The sequence below is a fragment of the Heteronotia binoei genome, chromosome 1 (genome assembly GCF_032191835.1).
Source record: "Heteronotia binoei isolate CCM8104 ecotype False Entrance Well chromosome 1, APGP_CSIRO_Hbin_v1, whole genome shotgun sequence".
NCBI classification, from domain to species: domain Eukaryota; kingdom Metazoa; phylum Chordata; class Lepidosauria; order Squamata; family Gekkonidae; genus Heteronotia; species Heteronotia binoei.
In genome coordinates, this window is record NC_083223.1 from 144393284 (window position 1) to 144414069 (window position 20786).

Below are 20786 nucleotides of genomic sequence, written 5' to 3' on the forward strand. Positions count from 1 at the left end.
GGACACCTCTACAGCTGTAGCCCTACCTCTATCTACTCTTATGCTTCACACTGCCAAATCCTCTTGGGAAAAACCAGCTTCTACCCCCATCTCATCCTGTAGACTGGATCACATGATTCAAGAATCTAGTGCAGACTTCCTCTTCTCCCACCCCAAACCCAACTCTGTGATGGTTTCTTCATCATCTAAAGCAAGGAAGACTCACTCTCTCCCCCCCCCCTCCGGATAAAGAAGGGAAGAAACTAGACCATTTAGGAAGGCGTTTCTATTCTGTGGGGTCACTGGGCATCAAGATTGCCAACTACTCAGCCTGCATGGGACGTTACCAATACGCCCTTTGGGAGCAACTCTCCAGCATATTGCCAGGCCTCCCGGAACAAAGCAGGGCTGCAATCAAGAAGATCCAAAGGGAGGGTATGACCCTTGCCAAGCAACAACTGAATTCCTCTAAACATTCTGGTGACATTTGTGCTAAGACCTTAACCACAGCCATTACTCTGAGACGACACTCTTGGCTTCGATCTACAGCCCTACAATCTGACACACAGGCCTACGTGGAAGATTTACTCTTTGATGGCAATGGCCTCTTCAGTTCTAACACCGATTCCGTTTTGCAAGAAATGGATAAAAGTATTCGAACCTCCAGGAACCTAGGAGTCCCCTCTTCATCACGCCCCCAGCACAAGCGTCCATGGTCTAAACCATGCAACAACTTTCTCCAAACCGCCTTATAGCTCTAAACCCAAATATTCTCCTACCCCGTTTCCCTGAAAATAAGACCTACCCCAAAAATAAGCCCTAGCAGGATTTCTATGCATTTGTTAAATATAAGCCCTACCCCGATAATAAGACCTAGTGATGGGCATGGCTATGCATCTTATCTGCATAGCCACGCCATGCATTTTGGCGCGGAGTGGTAAGGAAGACTGAAATGGAATTCTGGGTCCGGAGAGTTATGACAATGTTCCAGAAGATGACTTAACTGTATTTAAATAAATGTAGATTGTTGTTTCATACTTAATAAAAAATAAGACATCCCCTGAAAATAAGCCCTAGTGTGTCTTCTTGAGAAAAAATAAATATAAGACAGTGTCTTATTTTCAGGGAAACACGGTACATCCTCCCAGTCATCACGCCAGAAGGGTTCTAGACAGCCTAAACAGGGGCTTTGACTGCCTTTTCCTCCCTGCCACTTTCTACCCACCTTCTTCGGACCATACCCGCCTTTTCCCTTTCCTCCAGGCATGGTCCAAAATCACTTCATAATCCGTCAGGGTTGCGTGATCGAATTTCTTCAAAACCCACTCACTCCGACCTTCGTCTTCACCACCCCTTCACTCACATTATGGGAAGTGGTTCAAGCACTCACAAATCTGCCAACAGATGTCTTGTCTGGTTGAGTCCAGATCCCTGCTTTAGATAAAAATTCCTTAAATACATTTTCTACCAGTAAGTCTTCTAAATTATCATGACTTCATAGGACATATGTCAAGTCATCCTGATTCTTAGCACAGATGGGTGCAGTGGTTTAATGAAGATATTAAGTTGGTGTAGTTTGTCTAAATAAATTGCATGTATGTATCTTAAGCACTTGGCACAGCACTTTTGAGTGCTAAAGGAAGATTTCATCTAATTTCTATTGCATAGCACAGCAAATGCAGTGCTGTGCTATGCAATAGCAAAATTTCAGATGCATTTTTTTAACTGTAGAAAGCTAAATGTTGCATCTTGTGCTTATTATGCATTTTCTTAACTTCTTAACGTTTTAACAAGACATCTGTTGGCAGATTTGTGAGAAACAATTGTCTTCTAATGAGAGGCTTGTACCTATAGAAGAAAAAGAATAGGATTGATTGCTCATGATATAACTTTTAGAAGTTTTTTTTTATTTGCATATCTAATTGCTGCGCAATCAAAATTAACTTGAACTATAGCTACTTGAAACTGCAGAATGAAAGGCAATCATATGTATGATGGAAATACCACATTTACATGCAAGCCAGTCTGAATATTATTAGAGTTAGATTCTTCTTGTATTTAATTATAGGTGTCGGAAAAATGAATCTTATGCTTATGTATTGAAGGAATGAATGTGACCCTGAAACATCAGCTATTCTTTGTTGAAGCAGAGCAGTTGGCATTGAGAACTTAGCAGTGTTGTGTATTTGGGTGATAAGGGACTGTGACAGAGTAGTTGTTAATTACCTGCTTTTTTGATATGGAAAGTAGTGGCTCTGCACTTTTCTTCCTGGTAGTGCAAGTGCTCAGTTAAAACTTGTATTAACAGTGGTAATGCCATAGTTTTTGTGGTGATGAAGAACTTTAATAGAATTTTTATGTTTGCAGGCTTCTTTGCTTTGTGTGAATGTAGAGGGCTATTTGTTTACTACAGTTCGGCTATAGCATAAAGTCTTAAATACCTTAAAGTGCTGTGATTATGTAGGAAAAAAAGATAAATTGAATTTAGGTACCATAAGCATAAAATCAACTTCGCTAACACTCCATTTGCAGTATTAAGGGTCTCCCTTTGCTACTTTTTCATTACTCGGTCAAGAAAGTTTGTTTAATGCTTTGTATCACACTCTGAATCCTGGTATTAAAGTAGTGGTAGGGTATTGCAGATACATATTAAAGTACCTTTCAGAGATGCCTGAGAAGTTCTGTCAGATCTGAAAAAATACTGGTTGTCCTTAAACTGGGTACATATGTCTGGGAATCTTATCATTCTAACTCTCTTGATGGTTAAATGAGCATAATCCCTCCCTGGGGAGGGACAGTGGCTCAGCGGTAGAGCATCTGCTTGGGAAGCAGAAGGTCCCAGGTTCAATCCCTGGCATCTCCAAAAAAGGCTCCAGGCAAATAGGTGTGAAAAACCTCAGCTTGAGACCCTGGAGAGCCGCTGCCAGTCTGAGAAGACAATACTGACTTTGATGGACCAATGGTCTGATTCAGTATAAGGCAGCTTCATATGTTCATATGTTCATGTTCATTTACTCTTCAAGTACTTAATGCTCAGAGTACTTGAAGGGGTACCCAGGCATGACATGTATTGGGAATGTTGCAATACATGTTGGCTTCACAGATGTGGAGTGTTAATGGTCAGTCACTGTACCTGGACCTTTAGACTGGCTCTTCATACTAATTCTTTCTGATGGCAGTTTTTCATAATCTTATGACTTGGCCACTGTAATGTGTTTGAATTTGATAACTATTCAGAAGCTGTAGTTCAGAGATGGGGAACCTTTTTTTCTGCCAAGGGCCATTTGGATATTTATAACATCCTTCACAGGCCATACAAAATTATCAACTTAAAAGAATCCTCTGCCAAGGGAGAAGGTTTTGGGGCCAGCAAAATTAACACAAATAATTGTTTTTCCATTTGAAGTCATGTTGAGAGAGCCTAATTTGGCGCACGCACGCACACAAGGCCTGCCACCATAGGCAAATGCCTAGGTCCAGGGCTTTTTTTAAAAGAAAAAGCCCAGCAGGAACTCATTAGCATATTGGACCACATCCCCTAATATTAGCATATTATGTCTCACACTCATTAGTATGTTAGGCCACACCATCTGGGATAATCAAATGCAAATTGAACTGCTGGTAGCTGGCTCCCCCCCCCCCTGCCATCCCTCCCTTCATGCCGAAACTGCAGTTGCTCCCAGCAGAACTTTAAAGGCACCCACATACCCCAGCAGTAGTCCTTCACAATGCCCACCATTCAAGCTCCACAGAGAGAGAGAAAGGAGGGATGGAGGAAGAGAGGGAAGGAGGGAAGGGAAGAAAAATGGGAGGAAAACAGAGAAATGAAATGGAGGGAAGAAAAGGTAAAGGAAAAGAAAGAAATGAGGGGAAGAAAGGAAAATAAACAAATAAAGAAATGGGAATAAAGAGAAATAAAGAAATGAGGAAAAGGAAGAAAGGGAAATAAATAGGGGAAGAAAGAGAAATAAAGAAAGGGGTGAAGAAATGGAAATAAAGAAGGGGCAAGAAATGGAAAGAAATAAAGAAATGGGGGAAGAAAGGAAAATAAAGAAAGGGGAGAAGGAAGGGGAATAAAAGGAAAGAAAGAAATGGGAAGAAAGGGGTAATAAAGGGAAATAAAGAAATGAGGGGAAAACTTACTTGAGCTGTGACAGTGACTTTTCCAGGCCTTGCAGCAATCCTGGCGGGCTGGCCAGGCCCCAGGGAGGCTGCCGCACAGTGCGGCTGGGCCCTGCGATCCTTGCCAGCCAGCTAGGCCCCAGGGAGGCCACCACATATCTTGGCTTGGCCCAGCAATCCTTGAGGGATAGACCAAGTGATCTTGAGGGCGATAAACAGCCCTTGGGCTGGACGTTTCCCACCCCTGCTGTAGTTGATAAAGAATGTCTCATTCTCCCTCCTGATGGGTGGAGAGTACCTTCAGGAATGTTGTAACATTTTGACCTGTCTCTGGATAACTATTTTGTTCAAGGCGATTAAATAACTTTGTACTTAACATTTTAAAAATGCAAGCATATGAATCTCCCTTTATACCAAGCGAGACTATTTATCTATTTAGCTTGATATTGTCTTCTCTGGCAGTAAATCTCTGGAAGTGATCAGGTGGACAAAGATCTCTCTTTGCATATACCACTGAACCATAGCCCCTCAAAAGACAGGGGCCATTTAGAGACCCTCCTTATGATCCATCATAATCTTTAATCTAGCATGGTTCTTGAATCCTTACTGTTGTTGCTCATTGCCCTATTCATCTGTACGGTTCTATAGATGATTGCTGAAATACAACCTTAATAATTTCTAGGAATTTCTGAAATGAAATAATCAGAACCTTGTCGAACTGTTTTAGTTATATATAGTTAATTCCTTGCATACATTATTTTGCTTTTTACTGGATTTTGTTCTTGTAGTACAGCAAATCCTTTGTCACAGGATAAAGTAAGCAAAATACACTTCTTGCATTTTTTTGTTTAGCATGACTACTAACTGTCTAGAAGGATACTGCTGCTAAATAAAAATGTATAGAAACCAGGTCTTGAGTAATACAGTTATAATACCACAAAGTCGTATTAAAAAATCACTTAAAGTGGCAACAGAACAAATACTAAAGCAGATGCAGCAGACTAAAAAGAACCTAGTATAAGCAAAATCATTATAATTAATTCACTTGTCTGTCAATTATGGTAGAAGAGGTAAGGATAACTATGACTCTACAGACGGGATTCCATAATCTAGGAACAGTAGATGAAAACCATGTGTCTTGAATATCCGCTAGGCTGGCATCTGACAATTGTGCAATCTTCTTCGTGGTCTCTGTGCTTCACACTCATGGGATAGAGTGCTGATCCCCGAATCAGTACCTAAAAAGCCCGGGATTTTTTCGCGCTCGGCACCAGTGGGCATGCGCAGGCATCCCAGTACACATGCTCACTGGAGCCAGCGTGAGGATCCCGCCCTGTTCCTTCTTGACCACCGCGTTGAAAGGATCTTTCCTGGACTGCTCCGGTCGGTATATGGTAATCCTTCTGGATTTTCTATTATTGCCCGTTTTTTGTTTTTCCTAGTTAGTAGTTTGTTTGTTTTTTTAAAAAAAGAACTTTGTGTTGGACTTTGTCCCTCGGGGCTTTATCCCCCCCCCCTTCCCTCGTGGGTTCCAGTGCATATGGAAAGGCATTGGGGTATTTTCAAACGCTGCCTGAAGTGTGGTAGCAAAATTTCACCCCCTGACCATCACTCCCTCTGCTTGTTGTGCCTGGGCAAGGGACATCGTGTCAACTCGTGCCCGCATTGCTTGAGATTTTCAAGGCAAACACAGAAAAATCGGATGGCAAGGCTGTCGGCCTTAGTCGAATCGGCTCTTCGTCCAGGTCGGGGTCTCGTCGTCGGAATGACAGTGGTTTGGTATTGGAGGCCGAGGCTTCGGCACCAAGTGAACCTCTAGCACTACTTCCGCCTACTACAGGACGGAGAGAGTTCGAGTTGAGTGCTGTGATTCAACAGTTCCCGCCACCTCTTATGTGGGATCAACGTCAGTGGCCTTGCTCATTTGGGCTTTACCCATATCCATCGCCATATCCTTGGTACCCTCCCCGTGAGTTACCGGAATGGGACCAACGTTCAGAAGCTTCGCACTTCTTGATGGTTTCACATCACTTGGCCACTCGTCGTGCACCTTCAGCATCGGTGTCGATTCCTCCTGAGAGACGCAGAGAGTGGTCTGGGGTCCCGCAGGCTCCGTTGGTATCGCTCTGGTCACCCGAATGTGCTTCGACTCCAGTGTTATCCGGACACTCTGCAAGAAGAGATTCTTTGACATCGGATTCCAAGGTGGGTACCGATGATCCGGATAAGACAGCAGAACCTTCTCCAGACTCACATATAGCTGAGGACCTTCCGATACCGCCCTCAGAGGATCTCAAGTCATACGGGGTTCTGGTGAAGCGTATGGCACAGTCTCTCTCCCTCTCAGTTGTCCAACTGCAGCCAGTCGATGATACTGTATTCGATATAATGTAGAGAGACACATTGATGGCTGCGGCCCTTCCAGTGACCAAAGTCATTCTGCAGGCAGTGAAAGAGTCTTGGGCAAAGCCGGCATCCACACCAATTTCTTCACAACGCCTGGACCACATGTATCATGTCCAGGAGGCTGGTGCTTTTTGTTTTCCCACCCCAAACCCAATTTGGTGGTGGTTTCTTCATCCTCGAAGGCGCGCAAGACTCACTCTTCCCCACCTGACAAGGAGGGCAAGAAGATAGATAATGCTGGCAGACAGTTCTACTCAGTGGGAGCTTGGGGAGTAACAATCTCCAACTATGCTGCATGTATGGCATGCTACCAGTACTCTGTTTGGGAACAGCTCACACCATTGATGTCATCCATGAATGAGGAGAAGAGGGCTGCAGAGAGAGGGATTTGCTATGGCTAAACAACAGCTGGCCGCATCAAAACACATGGTGGATGTCTCTGCCAAGACCCTCACTTCCGCCGTCTCCCTGTGCCATCACTCTTGGTTACGGTCTGTGGCCCTTCAGCCTGACACCAGGGCCTATGTCGAAGACCTTCCCTTTGAAGGTAAAGGTCTGTTCAGCTCCACAACTGATAGTGTCCTACAGGAGATGGACAAAAGTATAAAGACCTCAAGGAGCCTTAGCATCCCTGCATCTACTCGGGCCAGCAAGCCTAAGCAGTGGCACAAACCTTGGCCCAAGAGGCCTTATCAGAAATTCTTCTCGGAACAAGCCTGGAGACCTCGCTCTTCACAGACTGAGAGTAGATCTCCTTATAGGGGAAATAACAAGTCCCGTTTTGCCTCGGCATCTGTGGCTACTAATAAATCCCGCCCTCAGAAGCAGGGCCTTTGACTTCTCTGCCGCACACATCACCACCCCTTCTTCTCACATCCTCCTCCATCACCATCTACTGGCTTGGGAGTCCATCTCCACAGACAGATGGGTCCTCTCCATCATATCAGAAGGTTACAAGATAGACTTTGTTCAGGTTCCGACTCAGTCAGTGATTGTCACACCTCCCCCCCCCCCTCTGCTAGAGGAGGTAAGTAACCTCTTGCAGAAACAAGCCATAGAACCGGTCCCTGTAGAGGCCAGAACGGGGGGGGGGGGGTCTATTCTCATTATTTCCTGGTTCCCAAACGGGATGGGGGATTGAGACAAATTATGGACCTTTGAAATCTGAACAAGTTTATCGTGTATCAGAAATTCCAAATGTCTACTCTGCAAACAGTCCTTCCCCTCATCAATCAAGGGGACTGGATGGCAACCTTGGATCTGAAGGATGCCTACTTCCATGTCAGCATCTATGCATCTTACAGGCATTTCCTCTGGTTTTCGATAGGCTCCAACCATTTTCAATTCAAAGCCCTTTCATTTGACCTGTGCACTGCACCGCGGGTGTTTACCAAGATGATAAGTGTTGTAGCCGCACATCTTCGGCTTCAAGGCATAGTCGTTTTTCTGTATATAGACTGACTTCTTGTGGCGGATTTGGAAGAACGTCTATCCGGCCATATTGCAGCCACTCTTCATCTTCTTCACACCTTAGGTCTGCAGGTCAACATGAAAAAGTCCCATCTGATACCATCAAGGACAGTTCAGTTTATCGGGGCTCTGCTAGACACAAATCTTCACCGCGCATTTCTGTCTCAGCAGAGGGCAGTGGATATTATCACTCTCATTCATTATTTCAAAACCGGAAATGGGGCTCAGCACAACAGCTGCAGTGGATGTTGGGGCTGATGGCGGCGACTACCTGTGTGCTGCTGTTTGTGAAACTGCACATGAGGGGGCTTCAACTTTGGTTCCTCAGAAAGTTTCGGCCTTTACTGGACTCACCTCAAAAGAGGTTCATGATTCCACCATTGATCCTTCAGGCCATGGAATGGTGGACATCCAGAGACAATATCTGTCAGGGAGCTCCTTTCCATCTGCCTGTGACAACAGTTACTATCACTACAGATGCGTCCTTATGGGGCTGGGCTGCTCACATGAACTCTCTATGTGTGGGGGGATCCGTGGCCTCCATAGCTGACTCATTGCCGTATAAACTATCTCGAACTGTTGGCAATTCATATCACCCTTCGGTCCTTCCGTCCCTTGGTGGCAGGGAAGGCTGTGGCCCTGTTGACGGACAATACTACAGCCCTTTATTATGTCAACAGGCAGGGCGGGATAGTCTCCCGACGGCTCTGTGCGCTAGCAATAGAACTGTGGCTGGAGTGTCTGGAGCACGGCATCTATGTGAAGGCTGCACATGTTCCAGGAGTACTCAATCTCCAAGCAGATTCGTTGAGCAGAGAAGTAGCATCTCCACACGAATGGGAGATGCAGTGGCGCTTCCTTCAACCTGTGTTCCAGCTCTGGGAGCATCCTCAGGTGGATGTTTTTGCCAAAGCCCTGAAATCAGAAGTGTCCTCTGTTCTGCAGCAGGGGAGGAACGGATCCGGCGTCCTTGGGAGACGGTCTAATGTTCCAGTGGAAGGGTTGGTTCCTGTATCTGTTTCCATCTCTTCCACTGCTGACAAAAGTTGTCAACAAGATAGCGAGAGAGAAACCGAGGTGCATACTAATCACGCCGTGGTGGCCTTGGCAAAACTGTTTTCCGATTTTGCTCCATTTGGCAAGGGGAGTTTTCCATCATTTTCCAGCAGAACCAGACCTTCTTTCGGCCCAGGAAGGGCAAGTGTTTCACCACAACGTTCCTCACTTGAAGTTGACAGTGTGGTTCATCGACCCTGTGAATTTTCAAGGAGAGTCAAGCACGTCTTTCTGAACAGTAGAAAGCTGTCTACCCGTGTTTCCTATGACAGGAAATGGGGGAAGTTTCTTCGGTTTTTGGCTAATTCTGCAGTCTCACCCCAACGGGTGGGTCTACCGGCAATTTTTGACTTTCTGTTGTCTTTGGTGGATGCTGGACTTTCCTTTTCTTCTGTCAAAGTTTATTTATCAGCTCACCATGAACCTGTTGAGGGGCATTCGGTGGTTGCTCATCCTCTTTCGAAGCAATTCTTGAAAGGATTGGTCAGATTGCATCCTCCGTCCAGATTATCTCCACAGTTGTGGGATTTGTCGTTAGTAAAGGACAGGTTGACTCGGTGTCCCTTTGAACCAATGGCAACCTGTTCTCTACAGCTTCTATCCTGGAAGTCTGCATTTTTGGTGGCGATCACATCGGCACGCCGTGTAGGAGACCTCATGGCTATGAGTTGTGACCACCCATATTTAGTCTTCCATGAGTTCGGAGTTTCGTTGGCTCCTGATGTTTCGTTTCTCCCTAAGGTGGTTTCCCAGTTTCACCTTAAGTTGGACGTTTGGTTACCTACCTTTTACCCCATGCCTTCCTCGGACGATGAACATCGATGGCATGTTTTGGATGTCAAGCGTGCGTTACTTTTTTATTTGAGTCGTTCTAAGAGTTTTCATCAGGACCAGCATCTTTTTGTTTCCTATGCTGCTCCTAGATTGGGTTCAAAAATTTCATCTCAGTGGCTTTCGAAGTGGCTTACTGAGACTATTCAACTGTGCTACTTGCCTGGACCCATTCGTGGACACTCTACTAGAGCGATGGCAACGTCGGTGGCATTTCTGAAAGGTGTTTCCTTGACGGACGTATGCAAGGCTGCCACCTGGTCCTCTCCTCATGCTTTCATGAAGCATTACGCTCTGGATGTGCATGCTCAGCACAGGACTCGTCTGGGAGCTATGGTGCTGCAAGCTGTCTCTTCTGGTTGACTATCTGCTCCTGCCTCCAGGTATGTCTTACTTGCTAATCTCCCATGAGTGTGAAGCACAGAGACCACGAAGAAGATAGACAGGTTGCTTACCTGTAACTGTAGATCTTCGAGTGGTCATCTGTGCATTCACACTACCCACCCTCCTTCCCCACTGCTGATGGTTTCCCAACGTTAGGGGCTTCCAGCAATCAGGAAGGAACTGGCGGGATCCTCATGCTGGCTTTGGTGAGCATGCGTACTGGGACGCCTGCACATGCCCACTAATGCCGTGCGCGAAAAAATCCCGGGCTTTTTAGGTACCAATTCGGGGATCGGCGTGGGCGCTCTATCCCATGAGTGTGAATGCACAGATGACCACTCGAAGATCTACAGTTACAGGTAAGCAACCTGTCTTTCTCTAGGCATAAGCAGCTGACCTCTGATCTCAGAAAACAAGTACTTTGAACCAATTATGGTGAACAGCAAATGACTCCAAATATGGCACAAAAAGCTATCTTTTTATATATAGACTTTTTGTGGGGCAAATGTTCCTCATTCTGACAACCATACTGTTTGTCTACTCTTCCTGGGTGAGGAGCATGTCCTCTCTGTCAGTAGTTTTCCTCCAAAAGCAAGACACAAGTGGTTTTCCCCCTTAAAAATGGCTTTATGGGAGAAAGTTCTCTCTGGCTCTGCTCTAGAAAGCTTTCCTAGCCCAGCATCTCTCCCAGTTTGGGAAAGAGGACAGCACACTTTTCATTGGTTCTGACAATTCTGAGACCAGTTTCAATGTTTTCGGATCTAGTTGGTGTAGCTCTGGAATCTCCCATTTTAGTTATTAAAGCACTGATTAATAGCCAGCTCTTCCCCCCCACTCCACACACACTCCCCATTTCCCAGCACATTTTTCAGTTCTTCTGTACAGCATGGGGAAGAGATGCTCTGCAACTTCTCTTTAAAGACGACTGTAGGCACAAAAGTTGAATAAAAATGCTCATGGAATGATTATAAGCAAATAATTTATTTCTGAACAGTTTACTGTGCGCCATATTATAGGTTTATTAGAGTCTTAAACCCACAAAACCTTTAAGTATATTAAGTTTGTACTCTTTGTGACTCTGCAGCACCATCTTTGCTTTTGTACAAATATAGATTTTAAATAATTTTTAAAGTAGCAAAAATGTGAAGTTTTCCACTGAAAGCATACATCAGTTTGCAGACTGAATGAGATTGTTTAAATAATGCTACTAGGGGAGACAGATATGATGTATTTGAAAGTCAAAGTCAGAGCAGTCTTTAATATTATATCTTCAAATCAAGAATCCTTTTTTACTGGGTGTTATAATTTTGTTCTCTAAGAGGAAATTCTGCACACTGAGGAGAATACCATTGTGTATTCAGAAAACAGGAAACCCTGCTGGTATATTTATAGAATTAGTAGCTAGCAACTAAATTTTTGGGGGATAGATGTGCCTTGATTGCCTGCATTTTCCTGTGGAATCTAGGCTCATGTAACCAAGGTTAGGAAATTGCAGATGAAGGGCTTTTATGATGAAAGCAGCAGTTCAAACACTATTTTTATACATTTATTACATGTTAGAATTTTGATGGATGCTTTTTGTTCTATGAATAGCCTCACACACTCAATTCACTGTCTTGTAACAGCATACATGTCTTTCTTAAAGTAACAGCATACATCTGTTTATGTGGTAGATTATGTGGTAGATTTCATTACCGGAGTAGTTTTTAAGAAACAACTTTGAAAACTTAATATCATTATACAGATGCGATTCTTCCACCTCTTGCTGACATGTCTCTTGATTTGTTGAAATGATTCTAACTGCTCTATAATTATATACAAGATCAGAATTGAGTGCTTAATGTATAAAATTAAGATGTTCTTTTCAATAATGCCATAGGTTTAAAAATGGTATTTCAATGTGAATTGCAAGGCTTATCTTTATAATTATGTAAGGAGAATATATACAGTGATATTAAATTACTGACTTACTGCTGTACAAGGAAAGGATACAAAAGAGAAACCAGAGGTCACATTATACTGGAACACACAAGTAAATTCTCTCCTTGTGTTTTTTTCAGTCTTTGTATTACACAGCAGCTTCCTGTGTGTGAAGTCTCATTGTCAGAAGCAAATCCATTTCCTTGCTTGGGTATAAATGTATGAACCAAACCATTGCATTAGCACCATTGCATTAGAAGGGGTGAAACAATCACTGTGTATTTACCCTTCAAGTAACAAAATTACTTCTGCACTTAGTGCACAATTTGAAACCTTTTGTCACAAGTGCATTCTTGACATGAAAAAGAATACGTCTAAACCTCTAGGTTTTGAATATTTGAATATTTTGAATGTATTTGAATAAAATGTCAGTTTAATGTCAGCTGTCTGTGTAGATAAGAAATTACTTTCTGAAACAATTCACAACAAATTTGACAGTGAAATAAAACTTGTTTTGGAGTATTCAGATGTGCCATAAATCTAGAAAGCTGTTATATAAGTGGTCTTACTTTAAGGGTGTCACCTGATAGTAATTGCAGAAATGATATGTCCCAGTCCTGCAGGAGCCAGCAGCACACATGCTCACTACCTCCCTCACTAATAGAATGGCTTAGTTCTTTCCAGAGAATGTCTGTCCCTTATTTTTCCAGTAAGCTTCTGGACTCTGTTCTTTGGCAGACCATATGATGACCCGAAGTAAAGAGTCCAGTAGCACCTTTAAGACTAACAAATTTTATTGCAGATAAGATTTTGAGAAACATAACTCTCTTTGTCTGATACATGTATACATTTCTTAATCTTAAAGGTGCTACTGGACACTTTACAGTTTTGCAGCAACAGAATAACATGGCTAACTCCTCTGGACATATGATGGCAGGAATCTAGGCAGAAGAAGAATAAAGGACCGAGTCTCACAGGTCTAGCCAGCATTGCTAGCTAGTCAAGGATTTCTGTAGCCTGATTTGAATTTTACCTGCTTGATGCAACTCCATGATGCAAAATCAGAAACAAAGCTTCTTGTGGAGTTGGGGTTTTTTCCCCTGCTGAGCTGTTTTAATTGTTGGTGCACAAGCCTACAGTTAATACACTAGGGTAGTGGCTCCCAACCTTTTTGGCACCAGGGACCGATTTCGTGGAAGACAATTTTTTCCATGGACTGGAGGGGCAGCACTGTGGTTTTGTCTGCCCCACGCCCCGTCCCTGCCCCCCATGGGGGTATATAAATGGGGGGGGAGACTGGGGCTGCTTCTGCCACCTCCCCGCTAAGCAGCTAGGTGGCAGAAGCAGCCAATTTGCCTCCCCCTCCCATTTAAATAGCCCCACTGATCAGCTGATCAGTAGGGGTCTTTAAATGAGAGGTTGGTGAAGGTCGCTGCCATACTGCCCCTTCCACCTGCCTGGGATTCAGGCAGACATAAGAGGTGGTGTGGCTTCGAAGTAAGGCCACACTGCCTCTTTCATCCGTCCAGTTGCTAACTGGCTACGGTCCGGGACCGGTCCAGGGGTTTGGTACCCCTGCACTTGGGAATCACATGAGGGTGATAGCTGAAAATTTATACTTTAACTTACAGAGGATTGTGAATTTAAACACAAGCACAGTGCTGTACTTTATAGGACCTTGAGCATTAATTGAGAATGTATGTGGTGCAAATCAAAGGTTGGATTCTTTCAAGTATGCTAGCAGTATGCTGTAAATGATAAATGCTTTACATTGAAAAACTCCTTCCTGAAGTAGCTGAACATTCTGCTGTATAATGGGGCTAAGTTCTGATTGCCTTATGCATCTGCCAAAATAGAAACCTTTCATACATATAAAGTTCTTAATTTGGCATTATTTAGTAGATAAAGTAATTACTTGTTTCCAGGATTTTAGTATAAATTCTCTAATGAACTGCCTGATGTATCCCGACCTGTCACTTCTTGTTAGTATTTGTCTCAGACTCAGGCGTTCTGTACGCAGTCTAGACTCAGTTTTCTGTAGCTTGTTAGATAGTTCTGTCCTGTTCATTGGTGGCAACTGATCCTGTTTTGAAAGGGTTTCTTTATATTCTTATGCATGACTGATGGGCCTGCACATACAAAAAAAACACAACAGGGCAGAAGACTTGGTGGGGATGATGGGAGATTCCTTGTGTACCCTTGCTGCAGTCTGTTGCCTCCATCTCAAATAAATTTGAACTGCTCTTAAGCCAATAATAATTTAAAATATTAGCTTGCATGCTTCCCTCTTCTTTTCTTGCATGTGAATTCCAGAGTCCCCTCACTTGAAATATTTTTCCTCATGGAACTTACACCTACCCACGTATTGTGCTAGCATAATAGAAATTATAAGAAATCAGCTTTTCTGGCCATGTTTTGTAAATCTTGTGCCTGCTGCTGTTGAGGTGAGAAATTTAATGTGTGTGTGTTTTTTTTCAGGAAGAACAAAACAGAGGCAAGCCGAACTGGGAACATCTGAATGAAGATTTGCATGTACTAATCACTGTGGAAGATGCTCAAAACAGAGCAGAAATCAAATTGAAGAGGGCTGTGGAGGAAGTAAAAAAATTACTGGTACCTGCAGTAAGTAACTATATTTAAGAAGTTATTTCAAGATGCATTATTTAAATTGAGAGCCCAGAGTATCTTTCATGTATATTGGATTATATGTATGTAGATAGAAACCAATGTGGAATAATAGTTAGGATGTTAGACTGAAAGGGGAGATGAAGATTCAGATTCTCACTCAGCCATGAAGCTCGCTAGGTAACCTCGGGCTATACTTGTGTAGCCTAACCTACCTCACAAGATTTCTAGGATAAAATTGGAGGAGGAAATGACTATGTATGCTGCCCAGACTTCCTTGGTAGAAGACTGAGATATAGACATTGGAAAGCGAAAAATAAATTTTAGTTGTAAAATATTAAAGTAGGCTTTGTCAACAGGCTGCACTGTAATATCAGAAAGCGTATTGAAATGTATATATCTCTTGGCTTTTTCTTACTGGAAAAAAAGATAACATTCTCTTATGAGGCACTTATAGCTTGATGATGATGGAAAACTGTTGATTACTTTAGATGCCTTTGTTCACAATCCAGAAACTGACTTCTTTAAGATCATTACTCATTTTTGCTGCTTGGAAAGTGAGTTTTTGATAATTCTCAAGTTTCAAAAGCAGTTTGCAGTATCTCATGGACACAAAAGGGGGGGGGGGAGGTCACAGTTCTGCTGGCAATGGACAGATTCTCAGGCACAGCTAAATTGTCTCTTTTGGTTGTGGTCAGGGATGTACAAATCCAAGTGCCCACTAGTCTCCAAAACATTTGACATGAAACCCATGTTGCTGTAGAGTTCAGGAGTCTGTTTTCTTTTGCCATTTGGATATTGTCACTGAGCAAGATTATTTCTCCTGAATTGCCTAGACTAGCCTGATGCTAAGCGGGGTTGGCCATGCTTAGTGTTTGGACATGAAACCACTGACGGGTTGCCATAAATCAGTTTAGACTTTGGCTCGTTGTCATCATCATCAACAACAACAACATATGAAGGCTTGATTTCGTAATTGTCAAATTGGTACAATCTTACAAAGAACTACATACAGTATGAATTTAGCATGAATTTCCCTAGTAGACTTAGAATCATGTGACAGAAACCTGTGTATGTAACTCTGTGAAGGTTCTCAGTGTAGAAATATGAATAGATTGTACAAATTATACGGGTTGTGACTAATTTTCCATGGCTCCAAAATTCAAAGCTACATATATATTCAAAGCTACTATATATATTAGCTACAACCTGTATAATTTGTACGGTCTATTCATATTTCCACACTGAGAACCTTCAATATATAATTATATTTTAGTCTAATGTACAAAACCTGCTGTTGGATTAGTACAGGAAGATTTCATTGTACCAGGAGAATAGTCACGTTAATCATGGGGGCAGATAAACAGTCAAAGTGTCTCACAAGAAAAAAAAATGTGCCATGAAATCATTTTAAAAAATCCCAGTGTACGCAAGGTGTAATAAAACAAAACATTGAGTAGCCTAAAAAAAAAGAAATCCACAGAATGAGCCTCAGATTAGAAGCAGACCATAAATAAACTGGAAAAGACTTCTTTGATTTCTTTTCTAAACTCTCTCTCTCTCTCTCTCTCTATATATATATATAAATTGTGAGGCATGCAGATGGGGGGCTTTCCAAAGGCACAGTGCCATCACTGAGAAAACACTGCCTCTAGTTGCCAACTGTCTCACTTCTTCAAGTAGGGGCACAGGGAATAAGGCTTGAGATGTGAATCATAACTGATAAACTATTGTGAGAACGAGGAGACGTAGATTCCTGGATCTTCTTATGTGTAAAAACTGGTCCAGTCTCATTGATCAACTAGTAGAGTTACTGTTCAACAACATAAAACTTGAAGCCTAGTTAATTTTAGTGAAATGAAGTAAGCACTGGTGATACAGTTGAATTAATCTTGGTAGGTCAGTGTGTGACTTTCATAGCGCAGCAGCTCAGCTGCTATTGAAATAATTAAACATTAAACTAATTATAAAATTCATGTAACCTCCATCACAAATGATGGTGAGATGTCAGTTTGGATCAAAAGAGGGGGGGCATAAATAGAACAGTTCTGAGACATGCACTAGCTGTAAATAGCGAGCCAGCAAAGTTTATTATAAACTAACACTGTGTCTTTAAATCATTCAGTTCTTTAAAACTCCAGTTATTGATTTTATTTTTGTATGTATCACTGTCAGTGCTTAAATGCATTTCAACAAGATTGGCTATTCTGTTTATACTTCAATTCTTTGCCATTTTTAAATTTGTATATGTTTGGAGATAATATGGGTGAATTTCTTTGGTTATGTTCAGCTTTGAAAGGGTGAGACTGATTACCTCTGTAACTAAATATAAGAAGCATGGTAGAATGCCTTCTACATTTGCTATTGAAAGTATGCCCAGGGAAGAAGGAGCAATTCGTAGAAATATTGCTGTTCATTTTTCTTCATTATTTCCTATCCTTAAACTGGCTTCCCTAGTATGAGCAAAAGTAATGCAGCACATGTATTGTGTACCTGTCCCTGCCATTATCTTTTTCAGTTCCTCTATGCTAAAGATCTTCTATTCAGTTTTCCCCAGAGAAAATTTACCAAGGGTGACATAAATGCATAGTGAAACACTTTCCAAACACTTCTCACTTTACTTTTCATTAGAAAGTTTTCAGTTTCTGAAGTTTCCTGGTTTATAAAATAAGTGACAATGAATGGATGGCACTGCTGATATAATTTTGTTTGTTTGCTTGCTTGTTTAGGAAATTTATATTCTGCCCTACCCTGTGAACGGGCTCAGGATAGATTACAACACAGTCGGATAAGGTCAATAGGATTAAAACTAGTAAAATCAGTACATTAAAACAATTAACCTCTTCATTACGCAGCAGGAGACAGAATAATTTTAGGCAAATTTGGCAATTTCAAAGTTGTAATTAAATGTTTTTCAGGTGATTGTCCTTAGGACTCATGTGAGTGAGTACATGTATGTTAATTTGTGAAATGGGAGAGAGAAGTAAAACCACAAATGCATGTAGTATTATAATTTTTTTCTTTAAATCAAGTTGTGAATTTTCCTGATTGGGCTGTGTAGGTCAAATAAAAATCAAACCTAGATTATTTACATCTCCCCTCACATGGGTAGAAGTGCATAATTTAAACCCCATTCTGATGTAGAATTAACAAGTGATAACATGTGAAGCTATATAGCAGGGGTTGTCAAACATGCAACCCAGGTGCCAAATCAAGCCCCTGAACAGCTGACTGTCATCTAGTTCCTTCTCCCTCTTTTTTGCTTCCTTCTGTATCGCAGCTTGATTTGCAAGGCTTGCTCAATTGCTTTGAAGCTACAGAGCAAAACCTCTCCATTGACTGAGGCTCCTCCCTTGGGGAAGAAGGGGGAGAGGCAGAGCTTGCTTTGCCAGGCTCCCTCAATTGTTCTGCAGAGCTACTGAGCCAGGTCTCTCTTCCTTCTATTGGCTGAGGCTTCTCCCCTTCCTGGTCCTCTGGGGATGGAAGGAAAGAGCCAGAGTTTCCTTTGCTCAGCTCCCTGGATCCCGTGGGAGAAATACAAAAAAAGCACCTTTAAAAGCAACAAGTGCTAATGTTTTAAGCATGTTTTATTTGAAAGTTTTTGAAATCTTAATTGTGTTTGCCACAAGAGCCAGTTTGGTGTAGTGGTTAAGTGTGCGGACTCTTATCTGGGAGAACCGGGTTTGATTCCCCACTCCTCCACTTGCACCTGCTAGCATGGCCTTGGGTCAGCCATAGCTCTGGCAGAGGTTGTCCTTGAAAGGGCAGCTGCTGTGAGAGCCCTCTCCAGCCCCACCCACCTCACAGGGTGTCTGTTGTGGGGGAGGAAGTAAAGGAGATTGTGAGCCGCTCTGAGACTCTTCGGAGTGGAGGGCGGGATAGAAATCCAATATCATCATCTTCTTCTTCTTCTTCTTCTTCTTCTTCTTCTTCTTCTTCTTCTTCTTCTTCTTCTTCTTCTTCTTCTTCTTCTTCTTCTTCTTCTTCTTCTTCTTCTTCTTCTTCTTCTTCTTCTTCTTCTTCTTCTTCTTCTTCTTCTTCTTCTTCTTCTTCTTCTTCTTCTTCTTCTTCTTCTTCTTCTTCTTCTTCTTCTTCTTCTTCTTCTTCTTCTTCTTCTTCTTCTTCTTCTTCTTCTTCTTCTTCTTCTTCTTCTTTCCTTTATAAAGTTTATATCTCTGCTGCGTAATCTTAAATAGGTACCATGGCCCGGCTGGACAAGGTCTCATTTATGTCAGATCCAGCCCTCATAACAAATGAGTTTGATACTCCTGCTATAGAGAGTGACACAGAAACTGAGTTGCATCATGATCCCCATGGAAGAGAGTAAATTGCCAGTTTGGTGTAGTGGTTAAGTGTGTGGACTCTTTTCTGGGAGAATGGAGTTTGATTCCCCACTCCTCCACTTATAGCTGCTGGGATGGCCTTAGGTTAGCCATAACTCTTGTAGGAGTTGTCCTTGAAAGGGCAGCTGCTGTGAGAGCCCTCTCAGCCCCACCCACCTCACCTGTTGTGGGGGGAGAATATATAGGAGATTGTAAGCCGCTCTGAGACTCTAATTTAGAGAGAAGGGCTGGGTATAAATCTGCAGTGTTCTTCTTTTTCTAAATTTTCTTTAAATGGATGAGTAGAAACCGGATCCAAATAATATCATGACAGTTCTTTGGGCATGCTAAAGGCAGTGTGTCAGCTACTCTTTTTTTTTTGGGGGGGGGGGGGGTTAAATTTAATGTAGGGGAAGTAAAAGCTGTATTGTAATCACCTGTTGGTGCTCATATATAGATCACATAATCTTGCTCCTACCACTTTTTACACATCTCTTTGAGAACAGAAAAGTATTTTAAACACATTAAGGGTTGGCAGCCAATTAAAGGAACTAATTATATGTTTGAATACAGTTGTATTTGTTCTTTATGAAGTAGTATTTTATAGCTGAGTCACTATTTAAGATTATATCAACTGACACTTGATCAAAATTATCAAGGTTTCATTAGGATGGGTTAAAATATGCATGACTGGAAGGAGATCAGTATGTGTATTTTTGGGGTTATAATATGGCAGTTTTCTTCCAGAGATGTTTGGAACTTAATTCTAGAGGAACTTGACTTCCTCTTCCTTGAACCTTGGACATTGTTCTACTGTGGTTGTTGTCCTTAGTCAAAAGGAGACAGATTTCCCAGATGAATCCTTAAATGCTGAGAGGACCAGACTTCCTTTGAGAAGTAACTTTTATTTTATTTGAAATACTTTCTCTCACATTATATAAGACCTAGGCTGCATTATATCCTTCAACAGATAAGGTGAGCCTTGTTCTGAAGAATTAATTACTACTTTTTAAGCACTGAGCTGCTCAACCAAAAATGCATTGTGGGAGACAGGTTGGTCTTCCAGTTCCTGTATGGTCTGTTGCTAATTGACCCACCTCAAAATCATTGGTAAGCCTCAAGCCTGACATGGTCTTTACCATCTTTTTTTTTTTTTTAAAATCCTTTGTGATTGTTCCGAACCTTGTTCAGGACTTGCTTCATGCTTGAATTTTGTGTGTCAGTATGATTTCATTAGTCATTCCACTGAACAGGCTTGACTTTTCTTCTAAAATGATTCCAAGTTGGCATTTTATCATGAATAATTGAAGCAAACTAGTGTGTAGCTTGTCTAGGAGGAAAAACACACCCATGACCTGTCAATTCATGCAGCCCTCCCCCAAAACAACAGATAATGCAATCCCTGCTTATCTATGTCCAAAATATGCTGGGACTGAATGCTATGTTTGGCTAAATGAGGTGCCTCGCTTCAGAGGGAAGCTTCTCAAAGGTAGTTTATAGGGTCCAACTCATGGACTTTAACATAGGTGAGATCTTTAAGACTTCGCTTCACAGCAGATGCAGGGATTTGGGAGACATGAGTGTATTGTACTTTTGTATTTCTTTAATGATTGAATCAGATCTTTGTAGGTTTATTCTATCTTGACAACTATCCTCATCTGTAAGAGTATT

General features: G+C 42.1%; 1 protein-coding gene across 9 annotated transcripts in view; it reads left to right on the top strand.

Annotated features, from left to right (window-relative positions):
- Positions 1–20786, top strand: part of QKI (QKI, KH domain containing RNA binding) — a 231118-nt gene that overhangs the window by 127374 nt on the left and 82958 nt on the right. For all 9 annotated transcript variants that reach the window (XR_009555581.1, XM_060241968.1, XM_060241987.1 and 6 more), the window contains exon 4: positions 14647–14790. Coding sequence is in view for 8 of the 9 variants with exons in the window: in XM_060241968.1 (XP_060097951.1) it covers positions 14647–14790 (144 nt within the window). In the remaining variant the exon portion in view is untranslated. The remainder of the gene's footprint in view (positions 1–14646; positions 14791–20786) is intronic.